Here is a 19,166-nt window from a genome sequence, read left to right as displayed (position 1 = left end):
CACGTGAGCACAAGCATATGGAGGTTGGCTTCATGTGTTATCTTCAATGGCGCTCTTCATTTTTGCTTCTTTTTAGGGTGTGTGTGTGTGTGTACATGTGTGGGGGCCGGTCAGAGACCAAGCTGCAGTGGCGGTCCTCACCTTTCACCACGTTTGAGGCAGGGTCTCACTGGTCACTGCACTCAGCAGGCTAGCTGGCCCGTTGCACTCCTGGGAGGATTCCCCAGTCTCCACCTGCCTTCTCACCATAGGCTACTGCTTCCAGCTTCCCATAGGTTCTGGGGATCCAAATTCAGGTATTCATACTTATGTGGCAAACACCTCATCCACTGAGCCAGCCCTGTGAAGCTACTGAAAACAAGCTAGGTATCTGGGCGTGGTGGCGCACGCCTTTAATCCCAGCGCTCGGGAGGCAGAGGTAGGAGGATCGCCGTGAGTTCAAGGCCAGCCTGAGACTACATAGTGAATTCCAGATCAGCCTGGGCTAGAATGAGATCCTACCTCAGCAAAACAAAAACAAAACAACAACAACAAAAAAAAACCAAGCTAATTATATACATACTGATATGGACATATGTCAATGATATTAGAGTTTGGGGAAAAAGCAAAATATAAAACCACATGCCTGGGGTGGGGGCAGAGCGCCTATGTTGATCTTTTAAATATTTTTTTATTGATTTGAGAGAGAAAGAATGGGACTAACTCCAGACACAAGTACCACCTTGTGCATCTAGTTTTATGTGGGTACTGGGAGATCGAAACTGGGTCCTTTGGCTTTGCAGGCAAGCGCCTTAACCGCTGAGCCATCTCTCCAGCCCCCGATTTTCTTTTTAAAAAAGAAAATCAATTGTTGCTAAAACCATTAGGCGAAAGACCGAGGGGGAATGTTACAATCCCTAGAGGAAGCTGACCAGCCCCTAAGCCACTGATGAATTTCAGCATCCCTAAAATGGAACGCTGTGTGCCTTCAGATGTGGGGCCTGTGAGTTACTGCTGTAAAAATTTAATCAAGCCTCCACTAACTAGCACTGTATCAGAAATGCAGGTAGTGAAATAAAATATGCTAAACACACGAGAGGAAGCAATCAACCCAAACCAGAGTGGGGAGAATTCCTCGGGACAAATGACCCAGTGTCTTCAACATAGAAATGGCATTTTTAAAAAGGAAGAAGTTATGGTTTAAATAAAAAAAAGACTTAAGAGATCAACAAAACAAATACAGGTGTGAAGCTTAACTGTTTAAGCCAAACAATGATAAAATACTCTTCTGAAATTACAGAAGAAAAAAAAAAGCAACTTTAGTTAGCTATTCCACAATATCATCTAACAATGATTGATCGTGAGAGATAGCATATTGGAATCATGGCTATCTTTTTTTCAAAGTCTTTCTGTGCTGAAGATATACAAATATGGAAGGCTTTACAAGCAAGCAGATATGAAGTCTGGGATTTGCTTTGAAACAAAAGGAAGGAAGAAGTAGGAAGAAAGGTAAGAATATTAAAGCAAACAAGCAATTTTTTTTTTTTCCTACATAGGGCTTCTCTCTAGCCCAGGCTGACCTGGAATTCACTACAGTCTCAGGCTGGCCTCAAACTCACAGACCTTGGCCTCCTGAAGTGCTGAGATTAAAGGCGTATGCCACCACACCTGGTGATTATAACAAAATTTTTCTAGAAGCAGTCCCCAAAAAATCACTAGGCAGCAACTACTTATAAACAAAAAGGAAACCGTCAGGCTGTGTCTGCTTTCCCATCCTTTGGTACTGTTCAGACTTTTAAGGATACATATTAACTCTATGATTTAAAATTTTTTTGTTTATTTTCATTTATTTATTTGAAAGCGACAGACAGAGAGAGAGAAAGAGGCACATAGAGAGAGAGAATGGGTACGCCAGGGCCCCCGGCCACTGCGAACAAACTCCAGATGCGTGCGCCCCCTTGTGTATCTGGCTAACGTGGGTCCTGGGGAATCGAGCCTCAAACCTGGGTCCTCAGGCTTCACAGGCAAGCGCTTAACTGCTAAGCCATCTCTCCAGCTCTAACTCTATGATTTTAAAGGAAATATTCCCAAGTGCATACTTTAAAATAATCTCATTATTTATTTATTGGGTCAACTCAGTTTCTATAGGCCAAGGGCCACTTAAAAGGAATAGAAGCAGAAAGTCTCCAAAATCAGGTTGAGGGGATTCCAAAAATGCAGTTTTACTTCAGGTATGAGGAATATAGGCTGTCTCAACCAAGGGACTTGAAAAGGCATCATCTAAATGAAAATAATGTCCTTGAACTCTGAAAGCCTGTGCTAATTGGCAAAGGTGGGGAATAAGGGCTTCCTTCCACTCCAGGAAAAAAAAAAAAAAGAAAAGAAAGAAAGAAGAAAAAGACCCTGGAGAGGCGCCTATCTTTCACTTAGATTAACACCCAGGTTTCACTACCCTATTTTTGTTGACTGCCTCTGCTGATGTGATCCTACCCTCAATTTGGCTTCTCCCTTCATCATTTCTTTCACCCTGGTATTTTAGTCTCCAAACCTGTAACAGTCTAGAGATAAAGGCCTGAACCAGGTCTCTAGATGAGATTACTATCATAGACTAGAGGGAGAGACACACAGAGAGAGAAAATGGTAATGATAGCTGTTTGGGTTTGCAAGAACATCAAAGTAATAAAAACATACAGAAACAGGCTGTCATGGAACCTTCCTTGCCTTAGGAAAGTGCTTCCCACGACTGATACTGGAAACAGCCTAATCTCCAGAACTATGGGAGAAGCAAGAGAAACGAAATGTCCTCCGTGGGTCGGTGACTCCATGCCATAGCAGAGGAACGCAGTAAGAAGGCATTAAGTAGAACAATGGACTTGTCTAGACTGCAGACTTCCCCAGCACCTAGGCTTGCCCAGTGTGAACAACACATTTCCTCCCCTCTGACACCTCCCCTAGGTCCCCACTCTATTGATGATTCAGTATTTCGAGTGTATTGTAGGTATTACTTTATACCAGAACCTTCCTGGCTTCTTCCATTAACCGGTCCCTGGCATGTGGAAATTCAGCTGACTCAATAAATAAATAATGCATCAATTCAATAAACTAGCATATTAGAACTCCATAGAAACTCACTCATGTCAGCTTGGAGCTATGCTTCCTTAGTTTTAATTAATACCAAACTACATATGAATCGTGTACAAATTAGAGGGTCCTTGGATAGACTGGGGAAAACATAGAGTGCTCATTGAGAAGAAACTATCACGTAAGAAATATGGTGAGCTGGAGAGAGGGTTGAGTGCTTAAGGAGCTTGCAAAACGTAAGGACCCGGGTTCTATTTCCTAGAAACCAAGTAAGCCAGATGCAAATGGTGGTGCATGCATCTGGAGTTAATTGGCAGCAGCTACAGGCCCAGGCACACCCATTCTCTCTCTCTCTCTCTCTCCCCTCCTCTCTTTAGTTCCCTCTTTCTCTTATAATAAATAAATAAGTAAGTAAATGAATTTTTAAAAAGAAATATAGTGAAATAGTTACACTCTTCTAACTACTGGGGATTTTAAACCAATCGTAACAAGAAAAGATAGAAGCCAAATGATAAAAGTCACCAGAATGTACTGACTGGTTTCCATACTGAGCCAGCAATCTCCCCTGGTAACATTTGCATTTTTATTTATTCATGGAAGAAATTTCACTTGTTTGTAAGGCACATTCCAAGTGTACATGATGTTAACGATGTGAACTGGGGAGGAAGAATGCCTCCACTTCACAGGCCATACTATTTCCAGAGACCTGACAGCTATAAATTTTACTTGGATATAAAACCCGCTGAGGGAAACAGGACCCACTTCCTCGGAGTGAACCACACGTTCCTGAGGCAGCAGGACAGAAATGTTCATAATTCTACCCAGTTTACAACTGTTGGGTAAGCAACTTCCGCCCAAATATATCACTGCAAACAAAACGAAACTCCACCAGATGCTAATGGACCCAGTGGGACAGAGAGCTGCTAATATAAACTGTTGGGGGAGGGGGAAACACATTCTCTTTACAGACAATAATATTATTGGAATACAACCGTTGTCAAAGTAAATGACAACAGCTAAGGTCTGGCCATGACGGGGATTTGTCACTGGAGCTCTGAGGAGATAAAGTACCAGGAGCCACTCTGGTGCTCAGCCTAGACTTCGGATGACCAGTCCGGCTCTGAAGAAACAAAGACCAAAGGGCAGAGGAGAGGGTGCACCTAGGGCAAGCTCTGCAGCGCCTGTACCTGTGTGGGTCTCTGGCACACCAGTTTCAGCACACAATTCAGCAACTGTGTGCTGGTCAGTAGAGAGACTGACTGAAAAGGGCAGGGCCGACAGAGTAGAGAAAAGGAAAAGGAATGAATGCCAGAAACGGAAGGAAAGAGACAATAGTACCCAATGGAGTCGATGTCAGCCCATGAGCAAACGCCTCACACTGTATGTCAAGACATGCCCTGAATGAATGATGGGTAAACAGACAGAGGATCATGCAATGACACCTCAGCTCTCCCCAAGAATGAACTCAGAGCAGGTTACATGAAATATGCATCGCCAATATAATGCTATATGTTGAACAACTTCAAATGACACGTGCAGAAAGCAGAGAAAATCTTGTGCAAAGGAACCCTGAACAAATAAATACAAATAAAAATCTTGTGGGAGATTAAGAAGCTGTGTATTAGCTGGGTGTGGTGGTGCATGCCATTAATCCCAGCACTTGGGAGACAGAGGTAGGAGGATCGCTGAGATCGAGGCCAGCCTGAGACTCTGCAGTGAATTCCAGTCAGCCGGGGCTACGTAAGACCCTACCTCAAAAAGAAAGGAAGGAAGGAAGGAAAAAAGAAGCTGTAGGGCTGGAGAGATGGCTTAGCAGTTAAGCGCTTGCCTGTGAAGCCTAAAGACCCCAGTTCAAGGCTCGATTCCCCAGAACCCACGTTAGCCAGATGCACAAGAGGACGCACCATCTGGAGATTGTTTACAGTGGCTGGAAGCCCTGGTGCATCTTCTCTCTATCTGCCTTTCTCTCTCTCTGTCTGTCACTCTCAAATAAATAAATAAAAATAAACAACAAACAAAGAAGCTGTGTACTTAACTGAGAAATAGAAAAAAAAGACAAACTATATTTGTTTGAAGTGAATGGACAGTTGGAAAACAAACAATAAATAAACACAAGGGGATGCTACAAAAGAAAAGAATCATAAAGAAACTTCTACACCAGTTCAGTTCACAGAGGAGGATGAAACTGAACTGAAGATGACTACATCTTGTGGTATGCTTTAAACTTAAAAAAAATCTATATTTGTATGTGCGTATACATACACATTAAGGTCTCTTGTTACTTCTTGCCCATGTGGCTTTACATGGGTGGCTAGGGAACTGAACCTGGGCCAGCAAATTTTGTAAGCAAGTGCCTTTAACTGCTGAGCCATCTCCTCAGCCCCTCATCTCTTTATTTTCAATTTGGTGTTCTTTTCAACTGTCAACACACAAATCGACAAAACAACAAAAACAAAACTTTATCAGGCTGCAAAAAAAAGAAAAATTATATGATGGTGGCTTTAAATTTTTTTTTTAATTTTATTTAGTTATTTCTGAGAAAGAGAATGGGCACACCAGGTCCTCTAGCCACTGCAAACAAACTCCAGATGCGTGCACTGCATTGTGCATCTGGCTTTATAGGGGTACTGGTGAGTTGAACCTGGGTCCTTTGGCTTTGCTAGTAAGCTCCTTAACCACGAGGCCATCTCTCCAGTCCCCAGATGATGAAGGTTTTTAATCATGCTGGTGTTTTTAAAGCAAGTGCATTTTTTACAGGCTTTGGAGTCATGTTTCTTGTTAAGATTCTTTAATGGCAATGTACAGAAAGTCAAGATAACTTGTGAGTGCATGTGTATGTAGATTTTATCACATGCATAGAAGGGGTTCAAAGGCCAGGTGCCCCGATGTTCATAACGCATGCACCATTACCACTTCCACCTCAGCCCTGCTACCCTCACTGTGTAGGATGGCCCATCTTCCCTTCTAAAAATATATATATGTCCATTTAAAGTCTTTTCATGGAATTTTTTGGGCATCATTCTAAAATGTCATTGCAGGGCAAGAAAATAAAAATAAAACTGTTAGCGGTGGATGTTGACAGGTTTTTATCTGTCATTGATGCAGACGTAGTTTAACAAGTTTTCAATACAGTAAGAGAAAAGTCTGGTATGTACAGCCAATCCAAGCTTTAGTCCCTAAGAAAAGACTTGAGCAATGGGTAGGTCTGATTCTTGGTAAAAAGTGAATTTCCCGGGCTAGAGAGATGGCTTAGCCGTTAAGGTGCTTGCTTGCGAGGCCTAAGGACCCACGTTCAACGTACCAAGTCCCATGTAAGCCAGACACACAAGGTGACACAAGCTCAGAAGGTCATACATGTGCGCAAGACGGCACACATGTCTGGAGTTTGGCTGCAGTGGCTGGAAGCCTTGGTGTGCCAGTTCTCTCTCCTCTCTCTCAGAAAAGCATGTAGCACCACGCACAGCAAAAAAAAAAAAAGGTGAATTTCCCCAACAAGTTTGTGTTTGTGATGGTTCTAATTAAGACTGTAACAACTGTGGATCTAACAGGAATAGCAGGGCCTCCTCCAGCTCCTTCTCTGGAGCAATAATTTTAATAACATCCCATAAATATGAAAGGAAACAGCAACCAGAAAACCCTCTTGCATCGTCTCAGCTCTTGGCTGCCGAACACCAGGTTGCTTCTAAGGGCACGCAGAGCAAGGTGATGTTTTGGAGTTGCTCTCTCTGACGCTCTCCCTCAACGAGGAGTCTGGCATCCTGGGACTTTTACTGGCCTTCAACAAGAAACTGTCTTGAAAAAGCAAAACCATTTATTTTATTCTTAGCCACCATAGAATAGTAGCTTCAAAGAGAATTGAGTCAATGTGTGACATTTATCTTTATAGCAAGTGGACATCATCTTCCCTCTGTCGTGTCCCCTTTCAGAAGAGCAGTGTAGCATGTGCTGGGGGACGCAGGTCACATGAATGAAACCTCCCTTCCAGGGTCACATCTCTCTGGCAGGGCGGAAAGGCTACTGAGAGCTGGACTCTGATGGAACTAAATACATCACGACCTGGCAACAACAGAATCCTGCTCAGAAAAGAAGAAAAAGAAGAAAGCCAGACCTAAAAGACACTATTTTCTCATCTAGACCCATGACCTAAAGAAGGTCAAAGCAATGTTGTATCTAAATTACTCAAGACAGGATTGGTTTCCCCAGCACACAGCTCCTCCTTGGGGCTCTAGAATCAACTTTATATGTCCTTTTCACAACATTTGGAGAAAAGGCTTTAAAAAAAAAAAAAAAGTCAACCTGCTTGAAACCAGGATGCTATGTGGCTTATTTTTGTGGGTGGGGGTGGGTGCATGAAGAACATATGATTTGTTGATTTAAGTCATTAGGGAACAAAAATTCTTTGCCTGCTGTGAGAAGCTGGTCCACCTATTTTAAAAGATTTCTTTTTAAGGTTCAAAAGGGCAAAAAGTAATAATAAGGAGAAATGTTTAGAAATACGAGTGCAGGCTCTCATGACATTCCCATAAAGATTTTCAGGGAAAACTCATATCATACCTGAATTGAGACTTGATATACATACCAAGTGTGAGTGGGAAAGGAGGGGAAAAGGAGAAAGTCAACCTTTCTTCCACTCTTTCTGTAGCAAAGTTAGTCATCCTGAGTAACAAGAAATTGTCTCTCCATGAAAGAAAATAACATCGGATAGTCTATGGACTCCTTAATCCATAATCTAATTAAGGAAATGATAACATCCACTTTAACTGAAATGAGTGAAACCATCTGTCCCTTATTTATACTCTATGCAATAAATAAACAGCTTGAGCTGGAGAGATGGCTTAGTGGTAAAGGCGCATGCCTATGAAGCCTAAGGACCCAGGTTCGATGCTCCAGGACCCATGTAAGCCAGTGCACAAGGTGGTGCATGTGTCTGGAGTTCATTTGTAGTGGCTAGAGGCCTGGCGAGCCCATTCTCTCATTCTCTCTCTCTCTCTCTCTCTCTCTCTCTCTCTCTCTCTCTCTCCCCCTCTGTCTCTAATAAATAAATAAAATAAATCTTTTTAAAAAAATAAGCAGCTTGAATAGGTATGCCTACGGAGTTTTTGTAACAGTCCCAAAGGCCTCATGTTTTGAGACCTCTTCTCTCATGTGGGGTTGGAGATGGCTCAGCAGTTAAAGTGCTTGCTTGCAAGGCTGGGGCAATGGTCAGAGGTTACAGGTGCTTGCTTGCAAAGCCTGACGGCCTAGGTTTGATTCCCAGTACCCACATAAAGTCAGATGCTCATCCACGTTCAATTCCCCAGCCACCACATAAAGCTGGTGTTCATTTGCACAAATAAAATAATGAGGCTGAAGAGATGGCTCAGTGGCTAAAGCTTTTGCCTGCAAAACCTAACAACCAGAGTTTGATTCCCCAGAACCCATGTAAAGCTAGCTGCATGGTGGCATATGCATCTGGAGTTGGGTTTGCAGTGGCTGGAGACCCTAGAGCACCCATTCTCTCCTCTGTCTCTCCTCTATCTATGCTTGAAAACAAATAAATTAATTAATCAAATAATGATTTTTAAATATAATTACTTCGTGAACAAACCCTGGACTGTGAAGAGAACTGTGGAAAACAGGGAAGACAGTTCAGCACTGGGAGTTAGGTGCACAAATCTGAGACGTTCTCTTCTCCCTACTTGCCATTTGAACATTCATCGACTACAATATTAAGTGTTTCAGTGAAACAATAAAAATGAAACGAGAACTTCTTATAGATCTCCCACATTAAATTCTAAGATGACCATAGACATGTTGATTATGCATTAAATGCCTTTAAGCCAAAAAGAGAAGACATCTTTTTCCCCTGGGTGCATATTCTACAGAAAAAAAAAAAAAAATTGCCCCATCCCTGGAAAGGCAAAAACCCTTCATCTCTAAATGCATCTAATCACTTGGGTGAAAACAATTATATTTCACGCCTCTTGCCTGGTAGAGCCAAGACCAATTTTAAAATGACAAAGGGTGTGTAATGTGCCTTCAGGAGGTAAGGTATTACCAATCATTTCTTTCAAACATTCGGTCAGCTATAGCTTATTCTTTTTATTATTATTATTGTTGATTTTTCAAGGTAGGGTCTCACTCTAGCCCAGGCTGACCTGAAATTCACTATGTGTCTCAAGCTGGCCTCAAACTCACAGCGATCCTCCTGCCTCTGCCTCTCAAGTGCTGGGATTACAGGCGAGTACCACCCCACCTAGTTCAATTCTTAAATTTGTATAAATTTTCCCAAGTAATTAACGTCAGGTTACTGTGTAAAGTAAATATCATTCATAAATTTGTTTCTATTTATAAAATTACATGTTATAGACAGTACTACTTTTCTTTGCAGCTACTCCTAACTGAAATGTCTATAAGGAGTGATTTATTTTGTTGCAAAGCCATCCTTTGGATCTTTTTGTTTCCTAGTTTCTATCCTTTCCCCATATGGTGGGTGAGAAGTTAGGAGAAATGAAACTCAGAACTGATCCACATTTCTGGATTTTAAAGAACGCTTCCAAAACTTGAGATTGAATAGCTTCCATCACTCTGAGTAGTCCAAATCCCAAATATCTATTTTCCTTATTTTGTTCTGCTGATTACACTTTATTTATTTATTTATAAGCACAGGGTCTCCCTTTATAGGCCAGGCTGTCCTCAAATTCGAAATCCTTCTGCCTTAGCCTCTGGAGTGCTGGGATTACAGGGATGTACCTACCATACTCAGTTTATGGACACAAGTTTCACAGTAATCATACTTGCAGAAGATAGACCATTCAGCACTTTAATTAGAAATTTTCCACATGTATCAAATTGATGTTAACTGTGATCGTTAAATATCTGCCATCCCAAGCAGTTTTCACCAGTGTGGCGGCAAATAACTAACAGTTTGGCAAGACACACACAATGGCAGTGTTTATACTGACGAAGGGACATGGTCTACTTCCTGTTCCGGTCTGGCAGGAAATCCTTGAGAGACATCTGAGACCCTGTACCTCCATCCCAGGAACAGGTATTTACCCCAAGTACAGCCTTAAAGCAAACCAGGACAGGAAATAGCATTCTCATTGCGAGAATGCACGTGACACATTCTCCCAGATGACTTAACTGTGGCACAGTGACTTCTTCGGGAAGACCATGTCCACTATAAAACCTCACAGTTCACGTTTTCATATGCCAAGTCCTTCAAGATAAGACTGAATTTGAACAAAATGAAGCATTTGACAGACATACTTGCATTACGTTTGACTTTTTTTTTTTTTTAGTTCTTTTTTGACCAGAAATGACAGACGAACAGGATAAGTAAAAAAAAAGGGGGGGGGGGCCTTAAAACGATAAATTAGGACAGTAGTTACTGATTGTACAAAAGCCCATTGGTGAGAGAGGCGGCAGGACTCCCCCTTGTCCACTATTTCAAAGGCCGCGTTTTATTTTCCTCTATGTTCGGTGACACCTTTGCACTCTATGACCGCGACGGTTTGATCTTCCCCCATTAAATAGATCTGGAATGGACCTAGCCTGGACTTGCTAAGGGAAACACACACACACACACACACACACACACACACACACACACACATGCCATCTGTATGAAAAGGTGGAAGTGGGCTGGAGGGATGGCTTAGCAGTTAAGTCCTTTGCCTGCAAAGCCAAAGGACGCAGGTTCGGTTCCCCGGGACCCAGGTTAGCCAGATGCGCAAGGGGGCGCACACATCTGGAGTTCACCTGCAGTGGCTGGAGACCCTGGCACGCCCATTCTCCCTCTGTCTCTTCCCCCTTTCTCTGGCAGACAAATAAATAACAAAATATTTCCAAAAAAGAAAAGGAGGGGCTGGAGAGATGGCTTAGCGGTTAAGAGCGCTTGCCTGTGAAGCCTAAGGACCCCGGTTCGAGGCTCGGTTCCCCAGGTCCCACGTTAGCCAGATGCACAAGGGGACGCACGCATCTGGAGTTCGTTTGCAGAGGCTGGAAGCCCTAGCGCGCCCATTCTCTCTCTCTCCCTCTATCTGTCTTTCTCTCTGCGTCTGTCGCTCTCAAATTAATAAATAAATAAATAAAATAAAAAGAAGGGAAAAGGAGTTAGTGCTGCCTGGGTCTGTAAGCCTATTCATGACTTTTTCCATCGTAGCTGGCGAAGCCCTTGTGTGTGACCTGCGTGCCTTACAACGCAATGCATTCCGGAGACGCTCGGCGATGGGGGGCGGGGGCGGGGGTCGGGGGGCGGGGGGTGGGTGAGAGGATGTTCGAGAAGCTTCCATACCTGCGCTGGCGGGTTTGGAGACTCTTCCCTTGGGGACCGGAAGTAGCAGTAATTCCAAGGACGGCGGCGGCGGTGGCGGTGGAGGCGGCGGCGGCGTCACTTTCTCGGGCTTCTTCTCGGAAGGCGTCGTGGGCAGCGTGTCCTCGGGCAGCAGCGACGACGAGGACGACGACGAGGACGACGAGGACGACGACGACGAGGACGACGAGGACGACGACGACGACGAGGACGACGACGACGACTTCTCGGCCAGCAGGCTGCCCGCGGCCCTGGCGGCCACCTCTTTGAGGAGCGCGGCCGACGAGGTCATGGAGGCCAGCGAGAGGAAGGCGGCGGCCGGCGCGGGCGGCGGGTGAGGGTGCTCGGGGGCGGCGGCCAGGCTCCTCTCGCTCACCTTCTTGGACAGCGCGGCCAGCGTGGAGCTGGCCGACTGCGAGCTGAACGGCGAGGCCGACGCGGACGCCGCCGCCGCCGCCGGCGAGAAGGGCGCGTCGAAGCGCAGGGCGTCCTCGGTCCTGGCCAGCGACTGGTCGTGCAGCACGGCGTTGGCCGCGGCCTTCAGCTTCAGGATGGCCGAGTCCGGCGACAGGCCGCAGGCGGCCGCCGAGGCCGAGGCCGGCAGCCACTTACCTTGATGCCACAGGAACCGGCCGCCCGCCGCCGCGGGGTACTGCGGGTCGCCGCCGCCGCCGTGCGGCTCCTTCTTCTCGGCCAGCTTGCGGGCCAGCACGCTGAGCTGCTGCGCGTGGTGCGCGGCGGGCGGAGCGAAGGCCAGGCCCGCCGCGGCCGGCGACTCCACCCTGCCGTTGGCCGCCGCCGCCGCGTCCAGCTGCAGGGAGCCGGCCTCCAGCAGGCGCCGCAGGTTGCTGCTCAGCGGCTTGGCGGAGCCCGGCGGCTCCTCGTCCCCCAGCGACGACACGCCCGGGGACAGGTGCTCGGGGCCCGGCAGGGAGTCTGCGCGCAGCAGGACGTCGCCGTCGAGCGCCACCAGCTCCAGCGTGTGGCTGCTGGGCGTGGCGCTGCCCAGCGACGTGTCCGGGGACGTGGACGGTTCCCGGATGCGCTCCTCCAGGGACAGCTTGCAGTTCTCCGGCACCTCTCCATAAGATGCTTCCGAAGGGGTCTCCGACGAGTTCCCATACCAGTGCTCTCCCTCGCTGAGCTCGGCCTCCGCCTCGTCCTGCCTGCTAACATCTACGGGGAGGAGGGTCAAAGAAAGAACAGGTCACACTGGCGAAGTCAACAGAAAACACACCAAGGGTTTGGGGGGTGGGGAGGACCTGGGGTGTCTTGTGTTCTCGTCCCTTCCACCCAAGAGCCACAGGAAGGACAGCGCCAGCCTGAAGAGAGTGCCAGGTGTGGATTAAAAGTGAAAACCAAGCCGGGCGTGGTGGCGCACGCCTTTAATCCCAGCACTCGGGAGGCAGAGGTAGGCTGATTGCCGTGAGTTCGAGGCCACCCTGAGACTCCATAGTGAATTCCAGGTCAGCCTGGGCTAGAGTGAGACCCTACCTCGAAAAACAAAATAAATAAATAAATAAAAGTGAAAACCAACCCTCGTTAATAGGAGGGGGGAAAAATGATGGCATCAAAACAAGCAAGAGAAGCCTGGAGAGATGGCTTAGCGGTTAAGGCACTTGCCTGCAGAGCCAAAGGACCTAGGCTCGACTCCCCTGCACGCAAGTAAGCCAGATGCACAAGGAGGCTCGCTCATCTGTCCTTCGTTTGCAGTGGCTGGAGGACCTGGTATGGCCATTCATTCTCTCTCTTTCTCTCCCTCTCCCCTCCCTCCCTTCCTCTGTCTCCCTGTGTGTGTGTGTGTGTGTGTATGTGTGTGTTAAGTAAATAAAAATAAAATATTTTTAAAAAGCAATAAAACACTAGTGGAAGCCGGGCATGGTGGCGCACGCCTTTAATCTCAGCACTTGGGAGGCAGAGGTAGGAGGATCGCCGTGAGTTTGAGGCCAGCCTGAGACTACATAGTGAATTCCAGGTCAGCCTGAGCGACAGTGAGACCCTACCTAGAAAAAAAAAACAAAAACTAGTGGAGAGGTGGAGGGGATATGATGGAGAGTTGGAGAGTGGAGCAGGGGAGGGAGGGAGGGAATTATCATGACATAGTCTGCAATTTTGGAAGTTGTCAATAAAAAGAAAGTTTGAAAAAAAAACAAAGTCAGAACCATACATGCTACAGAGTGCAATGTTTCCAGTGGTGCTTTGGGATATGTGGAACTAGAGAAAGAGAAGGGGGAAACAGCAGACCAAGGAGTGGTAGGGTGAAAAGAGCTGCTATTTCCCATGAATGGGACACCAGAATGAAGCTTGAACCTTAACAAAACCAAGCACAATTATTGTTAGCATAGTGTTAAAATCAGAGAGGATCCTGGCAGAGTGGGGAAGCACTGACCAAGAGACACCAAGACAGAAGCTGTGTTCCTATTTCCTAAGCCCATGACCTCAGGCAGGTCACTTAGCTGGTTTGAGGCTCCATTTCCTCAAATATAACTCGGGTTTTTAAAGGATTTCTTTGAATATGTACCTACTCACTTCACCAGTTACTGTGTTGCTTAAAACCCAATAAGCACGTGAGCATGTTTTTGAAAACAATCAAGTACTCCATAAAAATCAGCTCTCGGGCTAGAGGGATGGCTTAGCGGTTAAGGCATTTGCCTGCAAAGCCAAGGGATCCCAGTTCAATTCTCCAAGACCCATGTAAGCCAGATGCACAAGGGGGTGCATGCATCTGGAGTTTGCTTCAAGTGAGTAGCCTGGCACATGCCCATATTCTCCCTCCCTCCCTACCCCCCCTCTCCAATAAAATATATTTAAAAAATTTTAAAACATCAGCTCTTATTAGCAAACACCATCGGCATCACTGATTTCACATGAGATGGTATGTCCCGTGTTATGCACGCTGCCTGTGTGTGTGTGTCTTTGATTTCAATCACCAACAAGCTTGCCAGGTACTCACAGGCAGTGGCCAGTAATCTGTTCTTCCACTCCATTAAAAGTCCTCTTGAAAGCCGGGTGTGGTGGCACATGCCTTTAATCCCAGCACTTGGGAAGCAGAGGTAGAATTGCCATGAGTTTGAGGCCACCCTGAGACTACATAGTGAATTCCAGGTCAGCCTGGGCTAGAGTGAGACCCTACCTCAAAAAAACGAAAAGAAAAGGCTGGAGAGATGGCTTAGCGGTTAAGGCTTGCCTGTGAAGCCTAAAAGTTTGAGGTTTGATTCCCCAGGACCCACATTAGCCAGATACACAAGGGGGCGCACACATCTGGAGTTCATTTGCAGTGACTGGAGGCCCTGACGCGCCCATTCTCTTTATCTGCCTCTTTCTCTCTGTCGCTCTCAAACAAATCTCAAAAAGTCCTCTTGAGTTCATTTCTTTTTAAAATTTTTTTAAAATTTTATTTGCGAGAGAGAGAGAGAGAGAGAGCGCCTCCAGCGGCTACAAATGAACTCCAGACACATGTACCACCTTGTGCATCTGGCTTACAAGGGTCCTGGGGAATAACTTGGTGTAAATGCTAAGCCAGCTCTCCAGACCTCTTGAGTAAATACCTATTCATTTATTGATCTATCACTACCTTGTCCCCTCACCCCCAGTCAGGTGGAACCCAGCCATCCAAGAACACTGGAACACCCAAGAAAGATCCTGCCTTCTTAGAAAGTTCACTGCAGCAAATGGAGACTGGTGTGAAATAAAATCAGTACATTAGGGATCAAGGGATGGCTTAGTGGTTAAGGTGCTTGTTTGCAAAGCCTAAGGACCCAGGTTTGATTCCCCAGTACCCACGTAAGTCAGATGCACAAAGTGGCCTATGTGTCTGGAGTTTGTTTGCAGTGGTTAGAGGCCCTAGTATGCCCAATCTCTTTCTCTATCTGCCTTTCTCTCCACACCCCCCCCAATAAATAAATAAATAAAATACTTTTAAAAATCAGTACATTAATAAATCGCACAGTGGGCCCGAGGGTGTTAAGTGCTGTGGGGGAAAATGTAGGACAAGGCAAGGAGGGTTGGAGGCAAGCTGTAACATTAGGTAGGGTGGACAGGGTGGGCCTCGATGAGGTGGTGACATTTGAGTAAAGACAGAGATAGCAGTGAGGAGTCCAGAGGAAGAGCCACTGTGATGATCCTGGTGTGGCAAGAAGCCCGCTGTGTCCACGGAGCACAGCTTTCTTAACTAAGGCGTCCCAGGGACGCTTCCAAACGGCCAGCGAGGCGCAGTGCAAGGAGGGAGGGCCAGCTCACGGACAGGAGGTCAAAGAGGTAATATGTGTGTGAGGAAGTTGCTGGGCAGATCAGCAGTACACTGTCAACTGCTGACAGGTCTTTTGCATCTGGCTGTATCGGGCCAAACTGGGGACCGCTGGAGGGCAGTGGGTACTGTAATGTCACGTGACATGTTGCTGAAGTAGTGCTCTGGCCGCTCTGTGGGAAACAGGCTGCAGGTATAAAGATGATGCAGGACTCTGTAAATCCAGGTGAGGGATGCAGGTGGCTTTGCTCAGGTGACAGCATGTGGCAGGAGGTAACCAGCTCGTCAGCATATAGTTTTTTAATTTTTTGTTCTATTTTTTTTTTATTAATTTGAGAGTGACAGAGAGAGAGAGAAAGAAGCAGATATAGAGAGAGAATGGGCGCGCCAGGGCCTCCAGCCACTGCAAACGAACTCCAGACGCGTGTGCCCCCTTGTGCATCTGGCTAACATGGGTCCTGGGGAATCAAACCTCGAACTGGGGTCCTTAGGCTTCACAGGCAAACACTTAACCACTAAGCCATCTCTCCAGCCCTCGTAAGCATATTTTGAACACAGAGCCAGTATTCTGTGTTTTGCTGATATTGATTTTATATCATCCTAAGTCACCTGGTACTGGCTTCTCTTCTAATATAATTGTGGGTAGGATTATGCTTATTTATCTTTATAATCTACCTTGAGCCTAGCACAATGCCTGGTTCCCAGCAGAGTTTCAGCAGAACTCAGGGACTGAACCATGTCCCACACTATGCTAAGTTCTCTCATATAAAAAGCTGTATCTCTTCAGAATACATTGGTCCTCCCAGGCTATTTAGAAAGGAAATGTCACAAACAACCAGTCCTCTACAGTAACCTAACTTTGTACAACTCCTCCCTGAGATTCATTGCTAAGTTATCTAGAAAACGTAAAGCATCAAATGGAATTCACTTTTTTGAAAACAACAACAAAAAAAAAAGCAGATAAAATCGAATTTTCTTTGTTAAAACCAGTCTAGTTCCTCTCGTGATTTTGTCACATTTCCCTTTTCCCAGTTGATTTCAACATTTTTTTCATCTGTCCTGAAATGGCTGGTGACCCTGAACCCCTCACCTCCCCCAGTGGTTTCTGGGAGGAATGCTTTTTATCAAACCACAAGCAGTCAACATTGGTGTCCCCCATGGGGCTCATTTTAAGTCCCCTTCACAAACTACCTTTCTTGATTTCATATTAAGTATCTCATCTTTCCAGGAAAACATATGGTCCCTCTACTATGGATAGGAAGTAAAGATTGTAAGAGCCACTGCACTAAGAATTAGTTGCCTATCTCTTGCTCACTCTTTCTTAACACACCTCACATGAATGAACAGAAAAACACAGGACTCAAAATTAAATACTTTTGGATTTGATTTGGGTACTAAAGGAGCTCCGGATTGGTCAAGCCTGGTCCTGAGCCAATGCAGGAAGGGAAAATAGCAACGTATATGATAAATCAGGGTTTGGAGTTCCTACAAAGTTACAGAGCATGTGCACTCCTGTCTCTTTACTGAAACAATGAAATCTGCTAAACATTATGGGGTTTCATGAAACACATGCCACCACCTATATACCCAAACCAAGAACCCCACATCTCTGACCACCTGGGCCAGGGCTTCTGTGCAAACTATTCAAGTCTGGGTAGAGAGGCGGCCTCCACCATCCTTCCATCCTCCTTGGGTAGAAATCAGCAAAGGATTCTCCCAGATAAAGACAGGATTCACTCTTTATCTAGAGATAAATCATCAGGAGGTGAGGACCCATTATTTCTATACTAGACTCTCTCCAATCCCTTTATGCCTTTTAGAGGCTGCAGTGGTCAAAATCGGACTTAACTGCCTAAAGAATTTAGCACATCCCCTGTCAAAGTGTCCAAAGTAAAGCTTCATTTCCTAATCTTCACACCCTCAGGGGAGCAAGAATACCACACCCCTCTCTCCTCCCCCTCCCCTCAGCATACAGAAGGAGATGACCATGCCAAAAGCTAAGCAAGCTGCCCAGTCAGACACTAGCTTATCAAGTACTGATGGGTCAGCAAACATTCTTCAATGAAGCAATTTGCTAATACCTACCTACATGTAAGGCCATTTTCCCAATCTTACTAACACATGAACCCCTGAAAACTGTTAGGAGTGAACCAAGGATTTCATAAACAGGCTGGCATATGTCACCTGTGTTGCCTTGTGTATTTCTCAACCGTCTATTCCTGCATTCTTTGCAGACAGAGTCACTGAGGTCCAGGTTCCTCTGGATGATCAGAAATTGTAAAATTCATAATGCGCTATTAATCACTTTTCTGAGTGATGCGGCTTCTGAAAATGAAGCTATTCATACAAACCACCAAAGAATTTCAATACATGGCCTCAAAAGAGAACAAGAAGAAATTGGAAACATATTTAGAATGATTCTGGCATCGTCCTGAGGTCAAATGAAAGGTGTGGGAAGCTTTCAGAGAAATGAATGCAAGATAAGTGAGGATGTGCAGAGGTGAGGGAAAAATCAGAAAAGACTCGAGCAAACAGGCTTTTAGTATACAAAGCTACAAGGGTTTTTTTCCCCCCACAAATATCAATTTATTATTATTGTTGTTATTTATTTTGTCTGTCGCCATCCCCTCTATTTTCACATCCAGTGTCATGAAGGAGAGGATCTTGATGGCTCCCTCCCCTACAGCAGCTGTGAGGGGAGCCAGCACCCTTTGCAACATGTTATGAGGCAAAGATTCCCCCACTGAGCAAGAGTATGTCACACCCCAGTAATGCAATCCACACGACAGATCTGCCGGACACAACAAACTTCAGGACACACGAGCCCTGACTTCTGCCTCTCCGAATCCAGTTCCCAACAGCAAGACACAGAAGTTTTCCAGTCTGTTAACCAGCATGGAGTTCGTCCGAGGAAATCACAGAGCAGCTCAAGGTCCTGGCCATATTTCCTGTGGATTTCACAGCTTTCTTAACTAAGGCATTCCGGGGATGTGTCTAAATGGCCAATGCAAATAACTTCTAGTAAATACACGAAAAGAAGCTATCTCTATTGCGCGTCTTCTAACAACCTCTGTCTGTATCAGATTCCCCCTGCTTCTGGTCAGTTTTTCACAAGGTGTGTGTGTGTGTGTGTGTGTGTGTGTGTGTGTGTGTGTTTCCTCTCTGAAAATCAGAGAGTCAAAAAATTAAGAATAAAAATGGTCCAAGTACAGAATGAAAATATGCTGACTCAACTTTTGTCTCCATGATGCAAATAGTTCTCCTTTGGGTAAAGAAAAACAAAATTCCACTACCTAACACATTTATTTATAATTCAGTTCTCAAGTGACAACTGGGTAAGCTGATAGCCACAACTCTTGCTGTGTTCTCAGAAGAGAATGCCTCTACTTCACCTCCCTTCCCTCTCGGTCGGACAGTTTTCATCAGATGCATCTAATGGGGCCGGCATTCAACTCAAAGCATCTTCATTCAGGAAGAAGAGGCAGAGGCCTCACGTATGCTATGGTGCCTATTAATTCCATGCCTTTTGGCTTAGGTTGAAGCAAATGTAGGTGGCAACCCACG

General features: G+C 45.6%; 1 protein-coding gene across 7 annotated transcripts in view; it reads right to left on the bottom strand.

Annotated features, from left to right (window-relative positions):
• Znf827 (zinc finger protein 827) overlaps nucleotides 1-19,166 on the bottom strand; it is a 233,663-nt gene that overhangs the window by 177,038 nt on the left and 37,459 nt on the right. For all 7 annotated transcript variants that reach the window (XM_045130866.1, XM_045130860.1, XM_045130865.1 and 4 more), the window contains exon 2: nucleotides 11,339-12,532. In XM_045130866.1, coding sequence (XP_044986801.1) covers nucleotides 11,339-12,532 — 1,194 coding nt within the window. The remainder of the gene's footprint in view (nucleotides 1-11,338; nucleotides 12,533-19,166) is intronic.

Source organism: Jaculus jaculus, chromosome 12 (assembly GCF_020740685.1).
Source record: "Jaculus jaculus isolate mJacJac1 chromosome 12, mJacJac1.mat.Y.cur, whole genome shotgun sequence".
Lineage (NCBI taxonomy): Eukaryota > Metazoa > Chordata > Mammalia > Rodentia > Dipodidae > Jaculus > Jaculus jaculus.
The sequence above is the reverse complement of the archived record's forward strand: the minus strand, read 5'-3'. Positions and strand labels throughout refer to the sequence as shown.